The sequence below is a fragment of the Argopecten irradians genome, chromosome 2 (genome assembly GCF_041381155.1).
Source record: "Argopecten irradians isolate NY chromosome 2, Ai_NY, whole genome shotgun sequence".
NCBI classification, from domain to species: Eukaryota; Metazoa; Mollusca; class Bivalvia; order Pectinida; family Pectinidae; genus Argopecten; species Argopecten irradians.
Genome location: NC_091135.1, coordinates 38494073 through 38517266, shown reverse-complemented (window position 1 = coordinate 38517266; position 23194 = coordinate 38494073). Strand labels below are relative to the sequence as shown.

Sequence of the window (23194 nt, the reverse complement as noted above, 5' to 3'; positions counted from 1 at the left end):
TCTATCTCTCTTATCACAAGTTTATAAATAAATGAAAGCTGTATTAAATATCCCTCTCAGCTGCAGGGTGTTTGTTTCAGAGCAATATGTTAGATGGTACTGATATGACCTCGCATATATACTTCATTAAACACACTTTCGCAATGCTAACATTTCCTATGTACTTTAGATGTTAATCACTTACCAGAACGATCTTTGAGAGATGACAGACGGATTGTGTAATGCTAGATTAGTCTATGGTTTACGAGGCCTTCTTTATGAGTCTCACTTGCAATATTTTGACATGCGAAAGTAATGTATTCGAGCCTTTGTTCTTTTAACAAGAGTAAAAATCTTTGAACTGGCATTCACTGATGCCTCTTTATAGTCGAATTTTGGAGAGGCAAATTACAAGCTAAGGAAATAAAAAAAAGAAAAATGTGAAAAAAAAAAAAAATAATAAAATGGTGAATTCACACCACGGCATCATATCAAGAAAGAAACTTAACAGAAGAATTGTTTTTAGACACCAATATGAAATGTCTGATTTTCATTGGGCTAGCAGCTAGAATGGCTAACTGAATTTTATGATAGAAATTTTATTGCAAATAAAAAGATATTGTTTCCCTATTCTTTAAAACATAAATCTGAAAAATCTATATATCAAAACAATACATGATTGCGCCATGCTTAGACATGTCTTTTCTCGCTTCAAATCGTTTTACATCAATTGCGAGCCAATCAGATTTAGTTTAACAAGATGATGACGGAAGCGACAGGCGCTCGCTGACTGATAACAATTTACTGTGTACTCATTCTGCAGGGCAATTAAGACATTACGTAATAATCTTTGACTGACATATTCTGCACTGGATGTCGGATAACTTAGGGTGGTCTTGTCTGTTATTTGGAAGAATAGATTTACTAAACTGGTATAAAGATTCCTAGACATCATTCTTGAGTTCCTGAAACGTCATAAGCTACTATAGTGTAGCATTGAACTTTCAACTCAAATAACGCGGTATTACACTGTAATACGTACAAACTATATCTCAATATGGTTGATCATTTTAATCGAAACATTCAGATTGAATCGATTTCAAACGTAACAATAAATCATTTAGGGATATGTCGGTCGGCTCAATAGACCTATATCATGTGATTATATAATTTTGCACATAACCAAAGAAAACGCCTTCCCATAGAATTTTAATTAACCATAAGAAGGTTTTTGTCCTTTTCACAATGTATATCATTCATTTGAGTTTTTTTTTTATTCAAACACTACATATACACAATGTAATTATACCTAACTATAGCCTTTTCGATAGAAACAAGTATCGTCTATTTAGAGAAATGATGGTATCGAAGTTAAATTATATTTCGATTTATAGTTGTCTGGAGTTCTACATCATTTCCTGATTTGAGAATGAAGTCCAAATGATTCTGGCATCATAACATTGGAATAAAACTTGTTGAAATTTGAACACTTAGAAGACGCGAGATTCGTAGAATAAACCTTTAAGAACTTGGCACTTACGTATCGTATGCACGACTCTCCAGACATTTTAAGATGTTTCAAATTCGACAATTTTCGGAGAAAGAATTCAAAATAGAATTTTTTGAGAGGGTATAAGCGACCACACACTGGTGTGCACGTAGACGAACCGCAGGGTGAGGAGATAGGAGATGATGACTAACGCGTTACCGGCCACCACATTGCACGTGGTTTGTCTGCGAGAGTATGTTTATAAGAGGGATCCTAAGATAGGCTGTAAGTAGTCTGACGGCAAGGCTAGCAACACCATATGATACATAGACCAGTCGCGCGTGCATCGCACTCTCAAACGGGATATTTTATACTTCAAAAGTTCCAAACGAAAACTACGCCATGGTATGTATGCGATACCGTTATCATCCAACCCGGTCTATAGACAGCACGTAATGCTAATGCTATAGAAACGTGCATACGATCAGCAAATTATATATAGTGCCGTATCATATGTGATTGTGATAGCTAAATATTTCCATTTGCTGTTATCGCCAAAGGATAACATGACTGTTGAAAGAAATTGTGAAAACTTTTCTAAAAAAAGTGGTAGAAGTCAGAAAAGTTACACCCGTAGCCATCATAGACACATGTTATCCGAGGAATCCATGACGGATTCATCTGGACACTTAAAGCCCGGTTACCCATCCGCTGGTCATCTGGGCAGCCAATCATCTGGCTTACAATCTGGACATCATTCCTCAAGCCACCTGTTGCCTGGAGACAATGTGTCACATGTTCGTGCAGGATCATTCAAGGTCGCCGGTGAGTTAAGGTCACGTCAAACTGCACCGGAAATTCGTACGTCAAGGGACGATAATTGCAGACGAGGAAGTGTGACTTCAGGGACACAACCCAGTTACCTGTCAGTGTCTTTTGACGATGTCCGTGATGGTCGAGAACCTAAAGACGCTTCTATCAGGCGAATAAGGTCATTCAAGACGACCTCCAAAGGCGTAGTGAACAGAGGCGATTCATTCAGGAAAAAAGGAGGTCGGAACTCTGGTAGTACAAATGTAACGCATTCACGTGACAATGTTGGACATGGCAACACACGACCTTTCCCAATCATGACACCCCGCGTGACCACGCAAACGTCAATCTCTGGCAATGCCTCTTATTTCAAAATACTCGTCCTTGGAGCGACTGGCGTCGGCAAATCCTCAATCACACAACAATTCATGACGTCAGAATATGTTGCTTTCGACAATTCAATGGGTACGTATCCAACATATTAAAGGTGCAATGTGTGTCACAATATATTTGTAGATTCAAAACAAAAAGTATTATTGAATATTACATTGTATGATATTGTTGTAAAATTGCATAATTACTCAAGAGCCATTGACATATGTCGGTGTAAAACTAAAATATATATTATTGACTTAGGATTTTAAGATAGTTTAGCATTTTTTTCTATTCGATTCCATGAGATACGATGAATGAATTAGACCTTATGAACGTCATTTTCACAACTAATCCTTACAGTGCTTGACACAATCATGATGCTCATGATGCCTTGAAGTCCGAATTTGACATACATTGGAATTGCGACCGATTATCCTTCTAAAGCACCTTGGTTTCATACTTCTACTTTTAGGAGACTCTCAACCAACCATAGTTTGCATCTATCTACTTTTCAAATCGTCACCTAAGTTCTAATAATTTAAACAGTACAGTAAATAAAGAGCAAATAAAAAGATTCAAATATAATTGGCACTATAAGATTGATTAAGTGAATCACAAGGTTAACTTGAGAATATTGGCCTAATTCACAAATATATCAGCTGAGACAAAAATGGCATATCTTTAGATACATCCCCAGTTCCTTCAAGAATTCAAAGGTGTTGTTTCTGAACAAACAGTCCTTACAGAACCAAAGGTAGTTAACTGACGTTTTGTGGCTAAATGACATTTATTACCACAATGAAGAGCATTCTTTTCGCTCTGTCAGTAACGAAGTAACCAGTTAACCATTCCACAGGCTTGGTACGTACTGGCATTTTTCAGACATCCAATTACTTCCCCACCGATTTGGTACCCTACTTTTGGGGTCGTCATTCAGGAATACATTCCCACGAAATGGACTAATACGGTTGTACTTTTGTAAATATCATGTAATTCATTTATTGAGTAAACCATTGTCTTTTAGATAGAGGTTGATTGCATATAATTTACTGAAATATCGCATTAATTGCTTTGAACCTTGGAATAAATCAAAAATGAATCTCAAAACCCTTTACAATATTGACGTGTACACCACTTTAGAGGTTAATGTCATTAACCGTCTGTAACATCAGCGACCGAAATATTAGCTCAGTGCATTAGTAGAACCCCTATGATAAGGAGGGTTGAGCTATTACAACGACCTACTGTACAGATAGTCTGTATGATTACTTTGACACGTTTAGGAACAACAGGTTACGCCCTCAGTATCTATAACAGATAATCATTTGGAACAGTTAACTCCCCTCGTTATCTCGCTTAAATACCAGAGGTCGCCATGGTAAAACGTGGGAATCCTAGAAAGCACAAACTCTTTCCCAAGAAGCGGTTGAACATTTTATCATCAAGTCTTTTCTCATTCATTTCAATGTATTTCGTCGGTTTTGTCAAAATTTGATTGTAAGCGGGAACATATTTTCACGTTCCCATCGACTTCAATGATATTCTGTGGTATGTATGTGTTATGCTTGTTGTGGGTAAAAGTTAATTTTATACGACATGGCCACGATTTGCTCCTACTCCTACAACGGTTAACATTTATTGCAATTCATAACATTATTGAAGTCTTAATTTTATCTTTTTGTATGTGAAAGTACTTTTATAATAGTATATAAATAGTATATAGTTATAATGTAAATATTTTGATACAAGACAAGATAATGAAACTTGGATGATAAACATCCATTATCTATATCGGCCTTCAAATGATTATACAGCTCATTAATTATATAAGTTAGGCTCCTTTATAATTTAAATACTGCTTCTGCCATGATCATTGAAAAAAACCCATAAGAAACAAACCATTAATCAATCATTATGTTTAATGTGCCTTTCCTAATACAAGGCAATATAATTTAGATATAAAAACGCATCATATATTTTGTCGTTCAAATTATTATATTGCTCATGAAATTAAGATTTTTATACTTGACATACAGCTTAGAACATCGAAAAAAAAACATAGAAAAGATACCATTATTCAATAATTCATACTTAATGTAATGCTTAATTATAGAACTTTTTGGTAAGAAAATGTAAAATCAAACCTTGACATGTTTTATCACATGTCATCGGTTAATTTTCACTGACATTAGCACACTGGCTTATATAGAACTGTTTGTCTAGTTACGCCTGTGATAACCTTTACGGCGATACCTCCTATCCAGTTTAGATGTACTATAAGTAGAGCAGTAGACTAAAACAAAAATATCCTACACCACTTTATACATTATTAAGGAAGACCGTTCTGTCTTCTTTTGCACCTGAACAAGGCAATTACATGCATGTACCTGGCTTGGTAAATTGCCAGAGAGCAATGCACAACTGATTCAGCTTATCAAAGGCAATGTAGCTACTTAACAAAGCTATCTACTTTGTAATTATATCATACTCTGCACTTAATGTTCCTTTCATGAAATAGCTTTCCTCTTAATAGCAACAATATTTTCCTCATAATCGCAATGTGTTAATGATTTAGCAAGAACATTTTATGTTTGAATTTTCAAAGGTCATTATCAACATGGTAGTGAACTTGTAGTTAATTATAAACAAATAAAGGCTATAATTGATTGAATTTTAGTGTAAGGAAATTGTGTACAATATTTTTTTTACATTCCTTATAATGGGATAAGTACGTTGTTTATGGTTTTCGACTTGAGCGATAATCCATGATTGATAACCACCCATTAAACCTTCCATTTACCACAATGAGCTATGCAGATTTTAAATAAATTATCTTAAGTACCCTTTTCGTATCTTCATGCACCATTTAAATGTTCTTTAACCTGGTTCAAGTTGTCATTTAGGTTATCCATAACTTCAAATAATTTAGCTCTTAATATCACTGACAACCCGTAAAAGGTCTAAGGAGCTATCAGCACAAACTATTTCGTCTTTGCAAAGTTATTTCCCTTGTGGGACGTTATCAATTGTGACGTCTTTATTTTGTGCGCGAAACTCACGTCCTTTTCTCTAAAAAATGGCGTTACGCTTACAAATGCATGACTTCACAATCAATACCTCATCACAAGGGCAGATAACTCTTTAATATGTAAAGACGTAGAAGGACAAATATTTTCTGTTTAGTCGTTCTAATCTATCGTGATCTGTACCTATAATACACAAATACTGAAATAAGTGCGTGTGGATGATTTATAGTATCACGTGTTTAACGTTGTAGACCATTGGTAGACCATCCTAACATCACATCACTTACAAACTTTCTTTCTTTTATTTCTATCATTTATAATTCGTACAGTTACTAGTAAAAATAGGATTTGTCTGTTTCTCGTCATCTCTCATGATGCAGTGGATAGAAATAAAACACTCTTCTTTGGCTCTTGAGGATGTTACAGTAAAACAAATTGCCACAGCTGCGTTTACAGAGGTCTGCAGCGAATTCCTTATAATATACTGTACCAGCAAAGTTACGTAACTACTGAGAGTTGGAATACGATAAAAGGTCTTGTCTTATTATCATGTTAATGTCCATTGCATGACAATTGTGTAGAAACAGGTTGTCTTTATTCAGAGATGGACGCTAAGTGAGGTTTTTACTGTAATTCGAGTTCCGTTTTAGGACTACTTCTGCCGACGACATCATTTGGGAAATTGGGTTATTTAGTTGAAGAGCTAGACTGCTAGAGATAAAAAAGGTTCAGACAAAAGCATAAGTCTTTCAGAGAGACAAACGCATCAATTGGTGCCAAACGCTGACTGAAAGAAACCAGTAGCAACAGCAGCGTTCTATATCAGTCTTAACGAGGGCCACATATTCGTTAGCTCGTTCGCAGGTCGTTAGCTGTTTACGCCAATGCTCTGTTTTATATACAATTTCTCAGCTACGGTTCATCTTCTAACTTTTTATTTAGGTCACGACCATATTCTGTTTACACTTTCTTCTTTGTTAGATGGAAAATTAAAAGGAATGAGAGGAAAAAAAGAACATATAAAAGAAGAAGGAAAATTTTAATATAAGATAAAATATTTGTCTTTTGGTTGGTTCTTACAACGTAAATTAAGTCAGTTTCAAAATATTGACCTTGCACTGCTCGGTGAAAGTATTTATAACCAAAAGTGACAAACGTCTCGGTCATGAACATAACCGGTTATTACTTTTGAATTTTGTAGGTTTCACACGAGCGTACCAGAGTAATCATCATGATTTCTTGGGTAAAAATAGATATTCTAAATGGGTTAGCACAAGGAAAAATATCTTTGCAGCAGTCTAATTGCGCTATAAATGCCAAAGTTATCAATAATGAGACGTCACATAGAAAAAAAAGACTGGAAAAACATCATAACTTATCGGTTGATTTAAAGTGCACTCAGATGTTTGTGTTATATCTTCATAACATAAAACAGTATTCAAGTTAATCCTTAATTATATGAATATATTTAAACATAAGAAGGACTTCTATCAAAACTTGACAACTGTTGATGGAACCTCTAACGGTGAAAGAGTTTTTATTTATTTATGACGATTGTCTATGTGAAACTCAGCTATATAATTGTTTTTTTTATGTAATTAATAACAAATGCTGAAAAATGTGATCCCCAACCCTTCAAAAAATAAATATAATAATAATAAAAATAAGAAGGTTAAGAAAATCACTGGAGGAAATAATTTTCATGTCTTAATGCGTGCATTGGAATATACGTTTATAGTTTCTCTTTCAGAACATCCCAGTTTTGACGTCTTGACAGATTGTTTACACATGCTCTTGTTGATGTTCATGTCTTCCTCTTCCTTATGTAAAGTGATGACTCTTAACCATGATCGTGCTATTCTTGTTCTTCATAAAAAGTTGTAAATATCCTGGTTGCATCAGATTTAGATCATATTTGAATTGTTGCAGTGCTGAAAGGTCTTCGAAGTCTGTGCTTTGTATGAAACGGTTGGTTTTAGAAAATAAACACCTGTTGATATTATGGTTGGTTAGTTGTTACGTATCTGGATCTTACGGAGAGGTCCCTGCCAAATCTTCACACGATATCAACATATGAAACACCGAACAATTTATTTATTTATATACAGTGTATAACGTAAGGTTATTTTGTTTGCTTTATGTAAACTGGCACCTATTTATAACCAGTTTGTTTATCGTTCAAGATATAATAAATTCCTTGCGATGAAAGACTTGAGAAGATGATATGAAATATATATTCACATATTCAACTGGTAAAAATCACAGAAATCACATCAATATATCATTAGAATACATATTTAATTCTATATTTCATCAATGAGGAAGCTGACTATTTTTGTAAACATTGAAAATATATATTCACATATTTAACTGGTATAAATCACAGAAATCACATCAATATAACATACGAATACATATCTAATTTTATATTTTATCAATGAGGAAGCTGACTATTTTTGTGAGCATTAAACCTCATAGTTGACAATACAAAAAAAGAAAAGAAGAAAGAATCAGACGGATTTCAAAAGTATTTAAGGCATATTATTAATACAACCCTAAAATATATGTGGTTTTTTTTAAAATTGCAATGTCAGCATTAAGTGCTGTCTGTAATAAATGACATGTAAATTCATAATAAATAGAATATATCTTCGCTTGATATTCTATGAAGAGGTGCAATGTACTGTAGAAGTACAGGAATTTTTCAACTAGGTTCTTACCAAGGGAGATGGTATGGGAATAGCCATGTATGTCGATGCTTATCTGTACAAATCCTCCCTGACGTTGACTTCTCGACTTCAATGAGTACATTGGTACCGGTGAGAACGGCTTGGGATAGTACATCCTTAACGCCTTGTTTATGCTCACTCATTAGTGTATTATATACAGCTTAATGTGAACAAAACTGTTTCATTGTTAGTTAAATATGTTCTAACGTTTTCATAAGAAGAAATTTTTTTACTTTTATGTGTTTTCTCTTTATACAAACAATTTTCTACGAGTGTTTTGATTTTTTGTTGTTAAAATGTGTTATTCTAAAAAGCTTGACCGACTTTCAGCTAGACAAATGCAGATTATATCCATTAAAACGTAGCACGGTTATCGTCCATATTTCCCTTCTACAACATGAAATGAGACTTGCTGGGTAGGAATTACACGTATTAAGATATGATAGATAGCGTCTCAGGTGTCTCAAGTGGATTAACTTTAGAGGGATGTGTTTATTTCTTTTTCAATGTTTGCTAATTACTGCTCTGATGGCGTTGAATTAAAAATCTTGAAATTCCAGCTCAAATGACGCACATGATTATTATGATCAGAAATAACGTGCGTTAGATGATTTGGTAATTTCTTTGTTTATTATTGTTTCTGTGGCAGACCCTAATGTTTATTAGGCTTCAGCAGAGATAACCCTAGAAGCTAACCAACATGATTGTTTACGTTAACATATAGAAGATAACAACTGTGTGTACATACTACCATGATGCTAGGTAGTGTATGTAATTTGAACCTCAGCAATAATACATTGGTATATGTTGTTCTGGAAAAAATGTGGTTACGGTGGCTGAGTGGTTAAGGTGTCAGATTCTACCACTCTCTTAGCTACAAGCGCATTGTCCATCTGAGACAGTTGTCTTGTATTAACCAGTGCTTTTTTTAATTTGATGTGAACACAACCTAACATAAAATTATATTTACTTAAATATCCTTTATCAAGTTTACATTTTTTCATCAATGCCGAGAAGCTATCCCGTACAAACATGATAATAACACAAATTATCAAACCACAAAACTGCGTCAAATTCCGTAATATACCTACGGTCTGCTTGGTGCATGGTAACTCATTAATACAGTTGATCACATTGAGACATATCCATATGAAATATAATGTATAGAAAATTTGTGCCGTTTACCGTCAAAAGTATTTCTATAGTACGTGCTAGTCGTTCTCAACTACAGTACATCCATGCTGTCCATAGAACATTATATCTAGACATACTAAACAACAACATGTTATGATATGTCATATGCAATATCGTACACAGTACAATTTCTTTTAATACCTCATGTCCAACATATTTTTAATTTCAATATGGTATAACAAACTAAAAAAACTAAAATATCCTTGTCTGTTTGCTGTGTTATCATTCATTGTGTTTGTTTATATTGAACGAATGTGAATGTATTGTTTGTAATAAAGATAAAGAGAGAGAGAAATGTAAGCTTGTTTAAAACTAAAATTTATGAAATATGGAAATTATGTGAGAGTCCTTCTATGAAAGGAATATATATTGTTATTTCCATGCACTTCTTTTATAAAAAAACATTTGTGAAATAACAGAGGAAATGAAACAAAACCAAAAATATCCTTGGTTTACTACGTTTTGTGGCCAATTGATCTTGTTATACCTTTCATACCTACATTTGAAATAGTTATACAACAGAGCGCATAAATCATAATAAATAAATAAAGAGGTTAAGCACAACTAGTATCCATAAAACATGCGGAGAATGAGAGTGGCGTGTTGTATATTAGAAGAAATAGATTTATATAATAAAATGAGGATCTTAATTAGACTAGAAACATTTCAATATGGTAAGCATGAGTGATATAGACAGAACACACATGTGAATACACATAGCGGAACATTATTCTTCCAACTAATTTGATCTTAAGTGCAGAAAAATTATCAGATAAAATAGACAACGAACAGAGAGACAGTCCATAAAAAAGGCAGGTTCCTAAACCATCCTTCCCATGGCCAGATGACGTTCTCATTTTGAGAAGTTCTCGTAAAGGGGGTATCATGTTTGTTTTAGTCATAGAGCAAAACGTTTTAATGACCTGGCTCGCTTCTGTTCTCGGCTTCCATCTTCAAGTTCACTGAGCAGCTTTTATTCAAGTTAGGCTATAAATAGATCGTAACGACTAACTGACGGAGCTGGTATTCGCTCTAATTATCCGGCCTGTTGCTATTGTTTTTTTCCTTCCTCTATCTTTTATTGCACTGTTTATCAGTTTATATATGTTTCTACTGGGGGACTTACAGACCGAAAGGTCAACAGTATACTAAATATGTGTTCTGTCTTACAGATAGGGATGAAGAGGAAAACACAGTATCTGTTCTCCTCAACGGTGAAGAATCCACGTTAGAATGTACAGATGGATTGGACCCTGAAGTGAGTACATGGTCACAAATGTCTATAAAGACCATAACGATTACAAAGAAAACGGGTCTTTACTGCAAAGCGGTCTATATATAAATTGGCCAAGTTCTCAAATAAACAATTTGAGACAAAAATAAATAGTTCTATTAAAAAAAGTCTTGATATATATAGTACAGACAAATTTTCTGTAAATAACGCCATTTTTCAGGAAACAAACTCGAATGGTAATTTTCCGTTTCCCTGATTCATATTTCAAATGATTATTAAAACAGATTCAGGAAGGAGATGAATGAAATTTCCATAGCAGTCGTAACTTTTCGGTTTCGTGAATGTAATGAGAGAATGGATACAAATATCAAATCTCGACTTGTGGTGATCACTATCTGATGGGATTGGATTCCCTGTGAGTGATGGCGATAGCTGTGTCGCTAATGACAGAAACGTCAAAACGCACGTGATCATAATAAACAAGAGAGCGTCTGATTGATTATGATGGTAAATATAAGCATCTCACCGAGGCTGATTTGATAGCCAGACATGACCAGGAACCCAATAATATATAAACCCAGCTGGCTACCTGCTGATATTGGCGATAAGGTAGCGAGAATGTAGCAATGGGAACAGAGATTCTACATGAAAGGCGGCATGCAGCCATGTCAAATTAATTTTGGCTGTCTTGTGTGATTGACTGATTTCAAGGTTTCGTGGCGGTCACTAGGTGTTTTTGTGTGATGAATTGTGTCGTCCAAAACAGGGAGAAATACTCCAATTCTGTCAGTGAAAATTCCAAGATATAAAACCTAAAATAATCGAGACAACCTGGTTTTAAGCACAAGGGAAAAGGCAATACTCTTAAAATTGAAATACGAAGGGGTGCATTGTAAATATAATAAAAACAACGTGTTTTGCTGAATAGTTGGAAAGTGTATCCATACTTATTCGAGAAAAGCGTCCTAATGTTGCAAAAATATTCATTTAATCAAGCATATGCACAATTATTTGCTCAACCCTAAATACATTGTACTTAACCTTAAAAACATATTACCATTGCATTATTTTGCCTTTGAATGATGATGATTGACATTCGTTGATAACTTTAATGCACGATATCGATGCTATCGAAATACAGTTTCCTCGTGATCAGTATTAGTAAAGCTCATTTCATAGTGTTGTCTAGGTTTCTTGTGTGTTCGTAAGCATCAGCGTTAGCTACGGTAACTTAATTAAAACAAACGTCAAATATATTAATTCTTCGAGGCAAGTCTCCCTTACATTGTTTTTAATCGCACCATCAAAAAGTTGAGAGTGAACTACGAGAAAAAAATGATATTTTCTAATTATTGTCTTTCCGTTTTTCCAAAATTTTTATTATAACTCGGTTTCGCACCTTCAATGATGTTGTTTATTCTTTGGATTGCATGTTAGAAGTATTAAAAGCAGGTCGCGATATCACAAGATCTACTGCGTTACTTTTGAATTCGGTGATTATCTCAAGGTTCGAAGACCGCAATCTGTCAAGCTCACAATTCAAGCGGAGAAACTAGGGGCGTAAATTGCAGCCCGCGTTCTGAGGTCAAAGGGTTACAATAGTATAGATATACTCTACCACACATACCGAGAGTAATAATTTTACAATTCTTTTGTTTGCCGCCCATGGGTATCAGTAATTGAAAAACGAAAACTAATTTAATTTGAGGTTTGTTTCAGAGTCTTTCTGGCGCTTTTATTACTCCCATGACACATCCAGGTCGTTTTAAAGGAATAAGTGTTTCTTATTTTGCCTCCAACTCTACAGTGCCGAGATACTAATCTAGGAAGATTTGTTACACATTTATTTTCGTTCCGTTCTTCAGTCAAATGTGTCGATTAGCCCCAAGGTATCTGGTATTGGCATTTACAAATTATGTTCTATAAGGGATCCTGATGGAATACTGGTGTTGATTTAAATGCTGCTCTATGTCTTATTGTCTGTACCAAAGTCTTAGTCCACTTGTACCCACTTGATTCCAATTGGTCAATTCGATGTCCCTTTGATAAGAACATGATTAGGTTTGAACATAATGTTATGTGCAAGGTAACCGATTTGTGTTTTCATAATGTTATGTAACAATAAATTTTGATCGCGTAATCATGTTTTCATGAATTTTCTATTCTCTAATCGCCTGCGATATCTTAACATTAACTTATTTGCGATCGTTTACTTTTGTCCCTTTTTATGACTGATTTCAACGGTAGGACGACATTTACCAAGTTCTATTCTCAATTTCAATTTTGCGTTTTAGACTAGTGTTTGTATGGATTTTAAACGTTTGAGCTAGCACTTAAGTTGTCTAGATTCGATGTATAATATATCTATTAGTATCGTGAAATCATAGATGTTGTATTTTTGTCATTCTACATCATATATACTACAAGTGATTCTTAAACAATACACGAATGGTCATTGTGTTTTAAAAGGATGTGTCTTTGCCGCGTGACCAAGAAGTCATTGTGGGCTGGTGGTTGTATTCGATGGTGATTAAAGAAGTCAAGTAAAGGCGCAGGAAGCGCCCTTCCTGATAATGTGACCTTGTCTAGGAAGTGCATGTGGGCGGCAGTGTAGATAATGTACTGAATGTCTTTACACAATCATGTCGTGCAAACATTCTATTCAATTCTTTTATGTAGACACCCAAAGCGCAGAGATTGATTGTCGACATGATCTTTTGCCAGACAGATGCTTAAATATGTAGTCATAAGTTATCTCACCAAATTCAGTCAATGGATTTTCTTCTTTGAACAAATATCATATGATATTCGATATTGGTTGACATGATGTTGCAATCGCGATTAAAGTTAAAACTGTGAAAATCTATTTCTGATATATCATAGTATTTATATTTGTTAGTAAAAGAGCTAGTAAAAGATATAGTGAGGTAAAATTCTTTTAAAGCTTGACACACCAAGACCCTTACTGTAATTGGTTATGCACATTCATATTTCAGTATGATCTAGAGGACTTCCGAGCGGACGCCTATATTGTTGTTTTCTCCATTGCCCATCGGGATACCTTTGATGCTGCCACAGTTATATTGAACGAGCTGTTATACGATATTGGGACAGATAGAACAATAATACTGGTTGGTAATAAGGCTGACCTTGTCCGGAAGCGCAAAGTCTCAACCGAAGGTAAATTGACCAAAAATGAAAATATGCATAAATAAATTATAACAGAAAAACTGAGAATGAAAAGATCGATAGCAATCACGCTAGCAAAAGTTGTCATATGACATTTAACGCTATTAATTTATCGCATTTTCATCAAGTAAATATATAACTATATTTTCCTGAACTTATTCTACATGTAATATACTCATTAATATCCGTTAGTAATTATATAGCATGTACATTTGTATAATGGAGAACTAGTAATAAGTTAGGATGTCAACATGCAACAAAACCGCAAAAAGGCAATGCTTAATAATGATAGGTTTTAAAAAAATGGATTTTCTATTAAACTTCACTGTCCCTGCCCTTTCAAGTACTTTGACTAAAGTCTTTATCTCTTCGTTTAAAATCTTAAATTGTGAAATTATAATATTGTAGACAAAACATTTGAAGTTTAAAGAATCGGTATAGTTAAATCTGTGCTCGTTAAAATCATCACTAAGCAAAATGTTATAAAGGGAAGGGCAAATATAACAGTAAACAAACTGAACATATTTTTTCAATAAATAAGCAGGTAAATGATCACTTAAGTGGATGTTGAAACTAGTTTATCGTAACGCTCGTAATCCAACAGAAAAATAAGTAACTAAGATATTTTCAGTCATGCACTTAAGTGTATTCCAAATAGAACTTTTAAATTATTTCCCATGTTTTTGGATTATTTACCCATCACACCTGCCGAAAGATATTGTTTGCATTTCATTTAATTTCTTCCAAGTTTCGATTAAATTGCCTTCATCAATCAGATTTGTTTTTTTGTAAAATACAGTCCTCGAATATTAAAGCATTTCAGCCTTGAATAATGTACTTTTTATATTCTACCACATAACGTAGATAACTGATAATGTGTTATATAATCCACTAAGACTATCAGCTGATGAAGAACATGTCATGTTTCTTACATATGATAAGACAAGTAGATATATGTAGTTGCCATAGGTAGGAGTGACAGCTATCCGGTACAGAAAACTACACTGGAATTATCTACCCGAGATCACAATCTGTTCTTCCATGTGATAGTAGCGGAACCTGCAAAAGATATTGCGCAATAAATAGGTATTATATGTATTTCTCGGTAATTCGTCAAAATAATGTACAATAAAATCTTTCTTTATCAACAAACAAGTTTTTGCATGGATATAACGTTGAGAGAATTGCTTTTACTCGTAAATCAAAGCGAAATAAATCCCTTTTACTCGTTATATGAAGTAATCACGGCTGCGACATCTTGGTAAGTTCGATTAATGCCCGTACACAATGCAACAACGCAGGGCTACATAGCACGAAAGGTCTTTTGGTCGTTTCACGCCTCTGTGTTAAGTTAACGACACACTGACGTGACAACTTTAATTTTCCTCTAGTGCTGATAACCCGACAAAACAAGTCATTGTGTCGCAATGGAAAGAAACGGTATCATCCGTCTAGGAACAGATAACAAGAAATGCTAACATTTGGATTTCGCTTGTTGTTTTTGGCTTACATAAGGAGGGTGAAATTCACTTACCCATATTTCATTTATTATACGTCGTCTGAAAGGTCATCTTAGGACTAGGTGGTCGTGAAAAGATGAACTATTCAGAGAAAAAGACAAAAGCAAAAAGGGCCTTGAAATTACGTTCCAAAGATTTAGGCAATTGATACGCAATATATAGTGATACATTAGGCAGCATTGATTAAAATTTAATTACTAGTACTAAATGTTACAAAAATCAATCAACGTGCAAAAATTATATTAAAGAAAAGTATTTTTATACATTTTCATTCACTTTGAAGTATTCTAATGAATGTCAGTCATGCATAAAACTAATTTTTGACACATTGATCATGAACAATGAGGAATGTTTCACTGATTCATAAAACTTCATGAAGATTTCATGGGAGTCATTTGATGAATATTCATGAACCACAATCTGCTAATATTCTTGAAATTTCATGAATCATTCATGAGTATTCATGATGTCATGAATACCATATCGCAAGGGTGGTGAGGTGTAGGGGAGATATTGGGGAAATGTAGGTGAGATCCTGGTGAGATACTGGTGAGATTTAAGTGAGATACAGGTGAGATGTAGGTGAGATACTGGTGAGATGTATGTGATATACTGGTGAGATGTAGGTGAGATACTGGTGAGATGCTGGTGAGATGTAGGTGAGATACTGGTGAGATGTAGGTTACCCTATGGTCAAAGGTTGTTGATAAAGTTTTGTAGTTTTAGCTGTTATGTATATAGTTAAACCACCGTACATATTCCAAGAGGTGGAATATGAATACTTTGTAACCAAGTATTCCACTGATTAATGCCAAGAATTTCCAACACTTGGAGAAAGTTGTTGATGCGTTCTGGCAGTTAAAGGTACAAGTAGACAACGATATATGAGGTAGCTATTCTGCCAAGGTAACTGACATGCAAGTCAACCCTGACGATGGTTCAGACTCGAGCCATGCTTAGCAAGCGCGTCATGACACCTTGATTGATGCTGCGATACCTGCACTCGATCTTTGCAGCTGCATCCTACAGGTACATTGTGTATACCACTTCCAAGGAAAGTGTACTTTTTGCTAATTAAAGATACAGGAAAAAACCGTTAAATTATGTCTAGGTATTTTGTATATGGCAAGCGAATGCCAGAAATGCTTACCTGTCTGGTGTGGTTGTACTTATATCGAGATGAACTTCGGAAAGTAGAAAAAGTCAATTTAGGTTAAAAGCCAATTTACCATTAGTTTTTGGGTTTGTAATTTATCAAACTGGCAGGATATTGCATTAGATTAGTGTTGAGAAACAAACTTCTAATTACACGAGCTAATTTTAACACATTTGATTTCCTTTTCATTTATTACTTCATGTTTTCTTAATTGTAATTCGGGTATCATGTTAACTTTAATATCTATATACAACAAATATGACATATAATATCTCGGGCTACTACTGTCAGAACGGTTTGCTGAATAATGTCTTCGTTCTCCTCTCTTCTTTTCCCTTTTCCAGTACAATCAGTCACTCACTTCTAGCATACTTCCGATCGAGAAAACGCAGAATAAAATTAAGCCCTCAAGTTTCATAATAATTTTAAATGATTAAAGGAAAGTTGTTATTGTAATCAAAATCGTAAGTTGGTTTTGTATTATTATTTCAAAGAACTTAATAATTTAAATGGGTTCTGTTGGTGAAAATCCATTTCTACAATTTTATACACATAAACTTGATAAACATGATAGCATGCACCTAACTGCCTTGGGTTTTTTTCCACGCCCATAATACATGTGATACCTACCAAGAAAATAGTCTGGTGTCTGATTAGCCATGCTGTTTTGATCGCACAAGTTTTAATCAAACTTCAGTTCAAAGAAGACTCACAGATCGGTATGTAGGACTCTTAAAGGCAACTCAAGTACTACGTCAAGTGACCATGTCGTCACTGACAAATTGTAATGATTGTGAAAAGACAACAACTTGCTCTTGACATTGACACAAGACATCGCAAAGCAATTATTATATTCTTTGAGTACCATAATAAATTACTTGAAGCCATCGAAATCAAGTGACTGAAACCCTTACAAAAATAAAAAAAATAAGATAAAGATCAATGACTCGCTTAAACAGTCGAATTTCATTATTTAGCACTAACATACTGTTAACATAGTTATTTAAGTCGAAGTTTTATTTTAGCGCTTTATGTGATTTTCTTGAAGCTACAGCGATAACTGTTGTACCACTAATTCATTTATGAGGTAACAAAAGCTTTTCGCATTTGCGCTAACATTAACTTCGCTTAATTAAGTATGTTCACAATATTCAGGGTTTCGTAGATTTTTTATTGATCCTAAAGTTTTGATAGATGGAAGCTACCGAATTAAAATCTTCAAAATAATTCCATATTCAATAGAAAGCTGAAGCATATGTTAACTCCATATTTAAAAGAAAGCCGAAGCATATGTTGTATAGAAAGGCGAATTCCACACTGTATGTCAAACTAGAGATTGGTATATTCTATATAGAACGTGAAGTGTTATGAACGGTACTTTGAAACACTAGATACTTTTCCCGTCGTTTGACCGTGTCCTGATGCGCCGATGAACGTGCAGACGCCATGTTGTGTTACCCAATTATATGCGTTATTATTCCGATAAGATAGTCTTGGAATGCCAAGTATCGTTAATACTATAAGAATGCGGAAAACGAAAAAAAAAATAAAACCTAGCCACTTTAATTTGCTATACTCCACGAGAAAATATGTGAAAAATACATGTAAATTAGTCCATCGCATAACGTGTTGTGTAAGAATAACAATATAGTGCCGTGATTAATCTATTACAGAATACTATGTGGTTAACTTGGTGCACACTCGGCTGCTCAGGATGAGCTATGTGTTATAATATAGTGACGTCATTAGGCTTTTTCACTCACATACTTTACTTGATGGATAGTGATTAGACCTGTCTAGTGTTAAGGGGGTCAAGGTAACATATTTTGAATAAAAAGATAAGTGTACCTGAACGTAATTTGGATGAATAAGGTATTTCGTAGTGAAACAATCGCTATATCTAACGAAATAGGCGTTTTCTGTCTGAGCTATGATTTAAACCATTCAAATGGCCTCCCACATACCAATTACCATTAAAAAGATATATAATTAATGGACGTCAATGGAGCAGACCAACGCATCTATCCAAGCAGGAGGTCACCGATAATTACTTTAGTCATCAGATACATGAAAGGACCAAGCCCATTAGTAACGATGACAATGTTACTTTGTGAATGTGTTTTTAAGACAAGCGGAAGAGCCGTTATAATTACAATTACATCGCTCATCCTTGATAGTCGAGATACTTTGATGTTGTTTCACTTTTAGAACAAAATTTAAAGATAAAATTGAAATTTCACACGATTCCTTTGATACAATTGTGTGGTCATTTACCATCATGTGCATTTATCAAACTGTTATAACATTTTTGAAGATGATTAACTGGGAATAAATTATTAAATATAACATGGATATATAAGTATATATCAGTTATATAATTATGTGATATATGTTAATTCCGACTGTATACTTTTAGTTGAAAAGCAACGGTAAATCTATGTTTGAATGATTTCATGCATTTAACAATTAATGGGTCATTGGCTCGATTGATCTATCAACCAATCATTACGAACATCTTTTAAAAATAAGTGTAATACGAGCAAATTGGTGACGCAAATTAGTCATAGTAGATGAAGTCAATAAAATGATAAGCCTTTGCAGACATGAAGATATGTCATATAGTATAATAGGATAAAGCAAAGCACGAAATTATGACTGCATTCTAAATCAATAGCGAGAAAAAACGTTAAAGATAAACAATTTATAATTATAACTAAGTCTAATACCGTGATTTGCCAACATTATTTTCTCCATTTTCGATCAAAAATTGTTGCGCCCTTGCATCAGCTAATTGGAGTCGACGTTGCATCAGCTAATCGGAGTCGACCTTGCAAAAATGACGTTATTTTTTAAAATGCTCGTTACAAACCAGAATGAATTATTTTATTTTTTTATTTTTTGTTTTACAGAAGCTTTAGCCACTGCTTTACAGTATGACGCCAAATATACAGAGACGTCCGCAGCACTGAATCATCACGTGGACGAACTGTTAGTGGGCATGCTCAGTCAGATTCGGTTTAAACTCAACCCAACACTCCCAGAGCCTGTCTTAGCTGTAGAGTCAAAGAAATCCAGTGTTTCAAGAATGTCATTCAAGGGGCCATTTGATCTTCTAAGTCGATTATTTGGAAGAGGAAGCCGAAAAGTTGGAAAGCGAAGTTACAACAAGACATCCCAGCGCTGACAAATCATATACGTCAGGCATGTTTCGAATTGACTGTACTAGTTGAATGGTTCTGCATTGTCGTGGTTGTGATGGTGATTTGTGAGTTGATTTTAAGTTATGTTTGAAAGTCGGAACGGTAATTGAGCTGTATATAGTGCTAAAGGATTATATCTATTTTTGGTATTGTTATCGTCATGTATTGTTTTACGATACTGTTGCCGAGGTTAGATCTCGGTAAGTCTGGGAAGTTTCAAACCCAGGAATATAAAGTATGTGGTATCGTTTTTGTATTTCATATTACATTGAATAGGTTGTGGTGTCAGCAAAGATTATAAAGCTTATATTATATCTAAACTGGAGCACAAGACAACTTGAACGTATATTTGGTATGTCATCGTCAGCCTTAATTTTCAAATAAAAATAATTTAGTTCATTGGGTCATATTAGCATTTTGATTGTTATAGAAGGATGTGTCAGGATTGACTGTAGGGAACTCTTCTTCCTCTAATAAAAAAACTTTTATATCAACGACCACTATATGGCAAACAAAAATGCCCATGTGGTCTGTAATTTATAGTTCAATGACCATTGGTAGAATGTCTGTTACCTTAACTACACCACAACAACTTGAAGTGTAGAAGAGGTGCCTTACTTTTACTCTATTGCACTATTCGATGCACTTTTATACCTTTTTGGCACAAGTGCATATGATTTATCTCTGCACCATAAATATGTGTATGTAGGGTCAAATAAGCAAGTTACCATCATGATAAGTAAACACTTGAATGTCTACAGTTTTGATATGTTATAGCAATGTACTTTATAAATATGAAATTCGAATATACTTCAAAGAATGCCAGCAGACGATAAACGATAATTTGAATATATACATTGATATAAAGTTGTCTTAAAACATCCTATAATCATTCTCGACCAGATTTTGTTTCTTTTAAAATCTTTCCAGACACTGGGGGTGCCATTCATATCTGCGACCAATTAATTTTCTCGTGAATAGGTGGTATTTATTGTGTGCTATTATCTATCTTTTAATGATTCATCCCATCTAGAATATTTTTAAAAAGCTGTAATGTCACTTATTGAATCACATTTTTTATGGAAAAACCAAACTGATTTTGTTAGAAGAAACTGATTTAACTAAACTCAAAGGGAGATAACTACGTACAAGGTATATTATATAACGTAAAAGTGAACATTTAATACTCGATTAAATATACTAAAATCTAATTTTGGTTAATGAATTTATGTGTATAATGTGCATTGCATAATTGATGCGAGTAGTTATTGAAAACTCTTGGAAAGCATATAATGAACTACTAAATCTAAGACTGCCAGTTGTTTATTAAATTAAGTCATCGACAAATTCATTTAAACTTTATTACATAACATAATTGGACGATAAGACACTTTCTGTAAATGATTACACTAATCAATTATCATTTGTATGAAGTAGCCACACGTTTAGACTGTAAACTATGTTTTGTTGCAGCTAAGACGTAAAAGTCCACTATGAAGGTGACACATAACAGCCGTACCTAGTGAACCATTAACTCAACTGTTTTACATATATGATGATCGAATAGTGCAACTTATGTCTTAAGACAAAGAATTCAACTTTTCTATCAGCAAAGTCTTCTGATACATTCATTTTTTCATCGTTCTTCAATACAATACTGTAACGTTTGGTACCATATTGTTATGTGGCATATATTGTTTAAAGATCAAATATTAGTTCGGTACAAACAAGAAAACATGATTTTTCAATACAACGTCATGATTTGATTTTTTTTATTTGGAACCACTTTAATAACATTTTAACTCATCTTTTTTTATTTTGCTGTATCTTTGTGACACTTATAGTAATGAGTGTTAGGAGTAAAATATATTTCATTTAAAGTAATTAATATTTTTATGGAATTTATTTAAGCATTGCTTGTCATATTTTTGACATGCATTGGTGTGTAACAAACATTGGGTGTTCTAGCATAGTCAATGGTATAAGCCATGATAGATATATATTATGCTATCATATTATTTATCATAATGAACCATACAAATAATATCGTTTAATGATAATTGCAATATTTTTGGCAGTTTATGAAGAAAAATAAGGCTTTTGTTGAGTATGCATTTGTTTAGATTATCTTTATTGCTATTTATTTTATCGATTTTATGTAAAGTTAAAATATATGATTTCGTATTTCGCGCCAATTCATGTTTATGATTATTATATATGAACAACATTGTATATGATAATGGACATGTAGTTTAATGAAATCATGTGGCATTCATATTTGATATTCATCAATATATACTATCTTGTAAATCTATTTCGAAAATATTCATGTAAATCAGTTTTTTGGAGATCAAGCCTCCACATAAAAAACAACAGTCATATAGTTTTATAATCTTTGTATGTATTTAATGTACATTGTACATATTAAATCCAATTGTATAATTATTTGATCTCATCGATAAGGAACAAGTTCGAAAGGAGTAAAACGAGAGGATCATTGGTTTGTGACATGTATTGTAGGCATTAAACTTAAAAAAACATATTGATATAAATGACATACGTTGTTTCTTATTTATTATCATAGCGTCCTGTGCTCAAATGAGTTATCTACCCTTTACCACGATAAATTATTTCTCTATCGTTGTTTTGTTTTTGTTTTCGTATTCATCAACACATTTCTCCCGGAGAGAACCAAATGACGTAACATATACCCACTGACAAGGCCGGACAACTTAGTAAGGCAGAGTAATAGCTCGGAATCATTTCTAAATAAACAAAATGGGAAGCTACGTTTTGATGTTTTTATTTTTTACACAACCACTGAAAATTTTCCATCTTCCCAATAAATTGTATTTGAAAATTGTCCTTATTTTCCTTAGAACTCATTATACTGGGAAATGTTGAGGATGACATGCGTTCGGTCTATACTGAATATGGACATTAATGGGCACCATGTGGAAGACAATAGGAAAACATAAGCACAATTCTATGTGACAATGGGTTGCCAGAAAACGCCATTTTGTAATTTCTTTATTTCTTCAATTAGATTTTTCAGTTGTTCAAACTGAAAAAACAACAACAACAAAAAAACAACGAAACAAAAACCAAAACAGAAGAAACAATGAACACATAAAGAAATAAATTTTGTATTTGGTCAAAGCTGAAACTTCAATTTCATAGAAACGAAGTTTGGTAACCTTTTGTCTCATTTATGACAATATCTTAACCCAAAAGGAAAACTCATTTTAATAGTAACACTTTAAATCTTTTCAAAATAACAACTTGAACAG

The 23194-nt window shown here is 33.7% G+C and overlaps 1 protein-coding gene across 1 annotated transcript; it reads left to right on the top strand.

Moving 5' to 3' along the window:
• Positions 1-1692: 1692 nt before the first annotated feature.
• LOC138315409 (uncharacterized) lies at positions 1693-22459 on the top strand. The gene is made up of 4 exons (XM_069256417.1): positions 1693-2746; positions 10778-10863; positions 13836-14019; positions 19614-22459. Exons 1-4 carry the CDS (start codon positions 2035-2037, stop codon positions 19886-19888), a joined length of 1257 nt encoding a protein of 418 aa, XP_069112518.1. The 5' UTR covers positions 1693-2034; the 3' UTR covers positions 19889-22459.
• Positions 22460-23194: the final 735 nt, after the last annotated feature.

Excerpts from the sequence above, each read along its gene's own strand:
- LOC138315409 (XM_069256417.1), top strand. The coding sequence starts at position 2,035 with ATGACTGTTGAAAGAAATTGTGAAAACTTTTCTAAAAAAAGTGGTAGA. Across the intron at positions 10,864-13,835 it reads CAGATGGATTGGACCCTGAA|TATGATCTAGAGGACTTCCG; the intron begins GTGAGTACATGG and ends TTCATATTTCAG. Across the intron at positions 14,020-19,613 it reads GCGCAAAGTCTCAACCGAAG|AAGCTTTAGCCACTGCTTTA; the intron begins GTAAATTGACCA and ends TTTGTTTTACAG.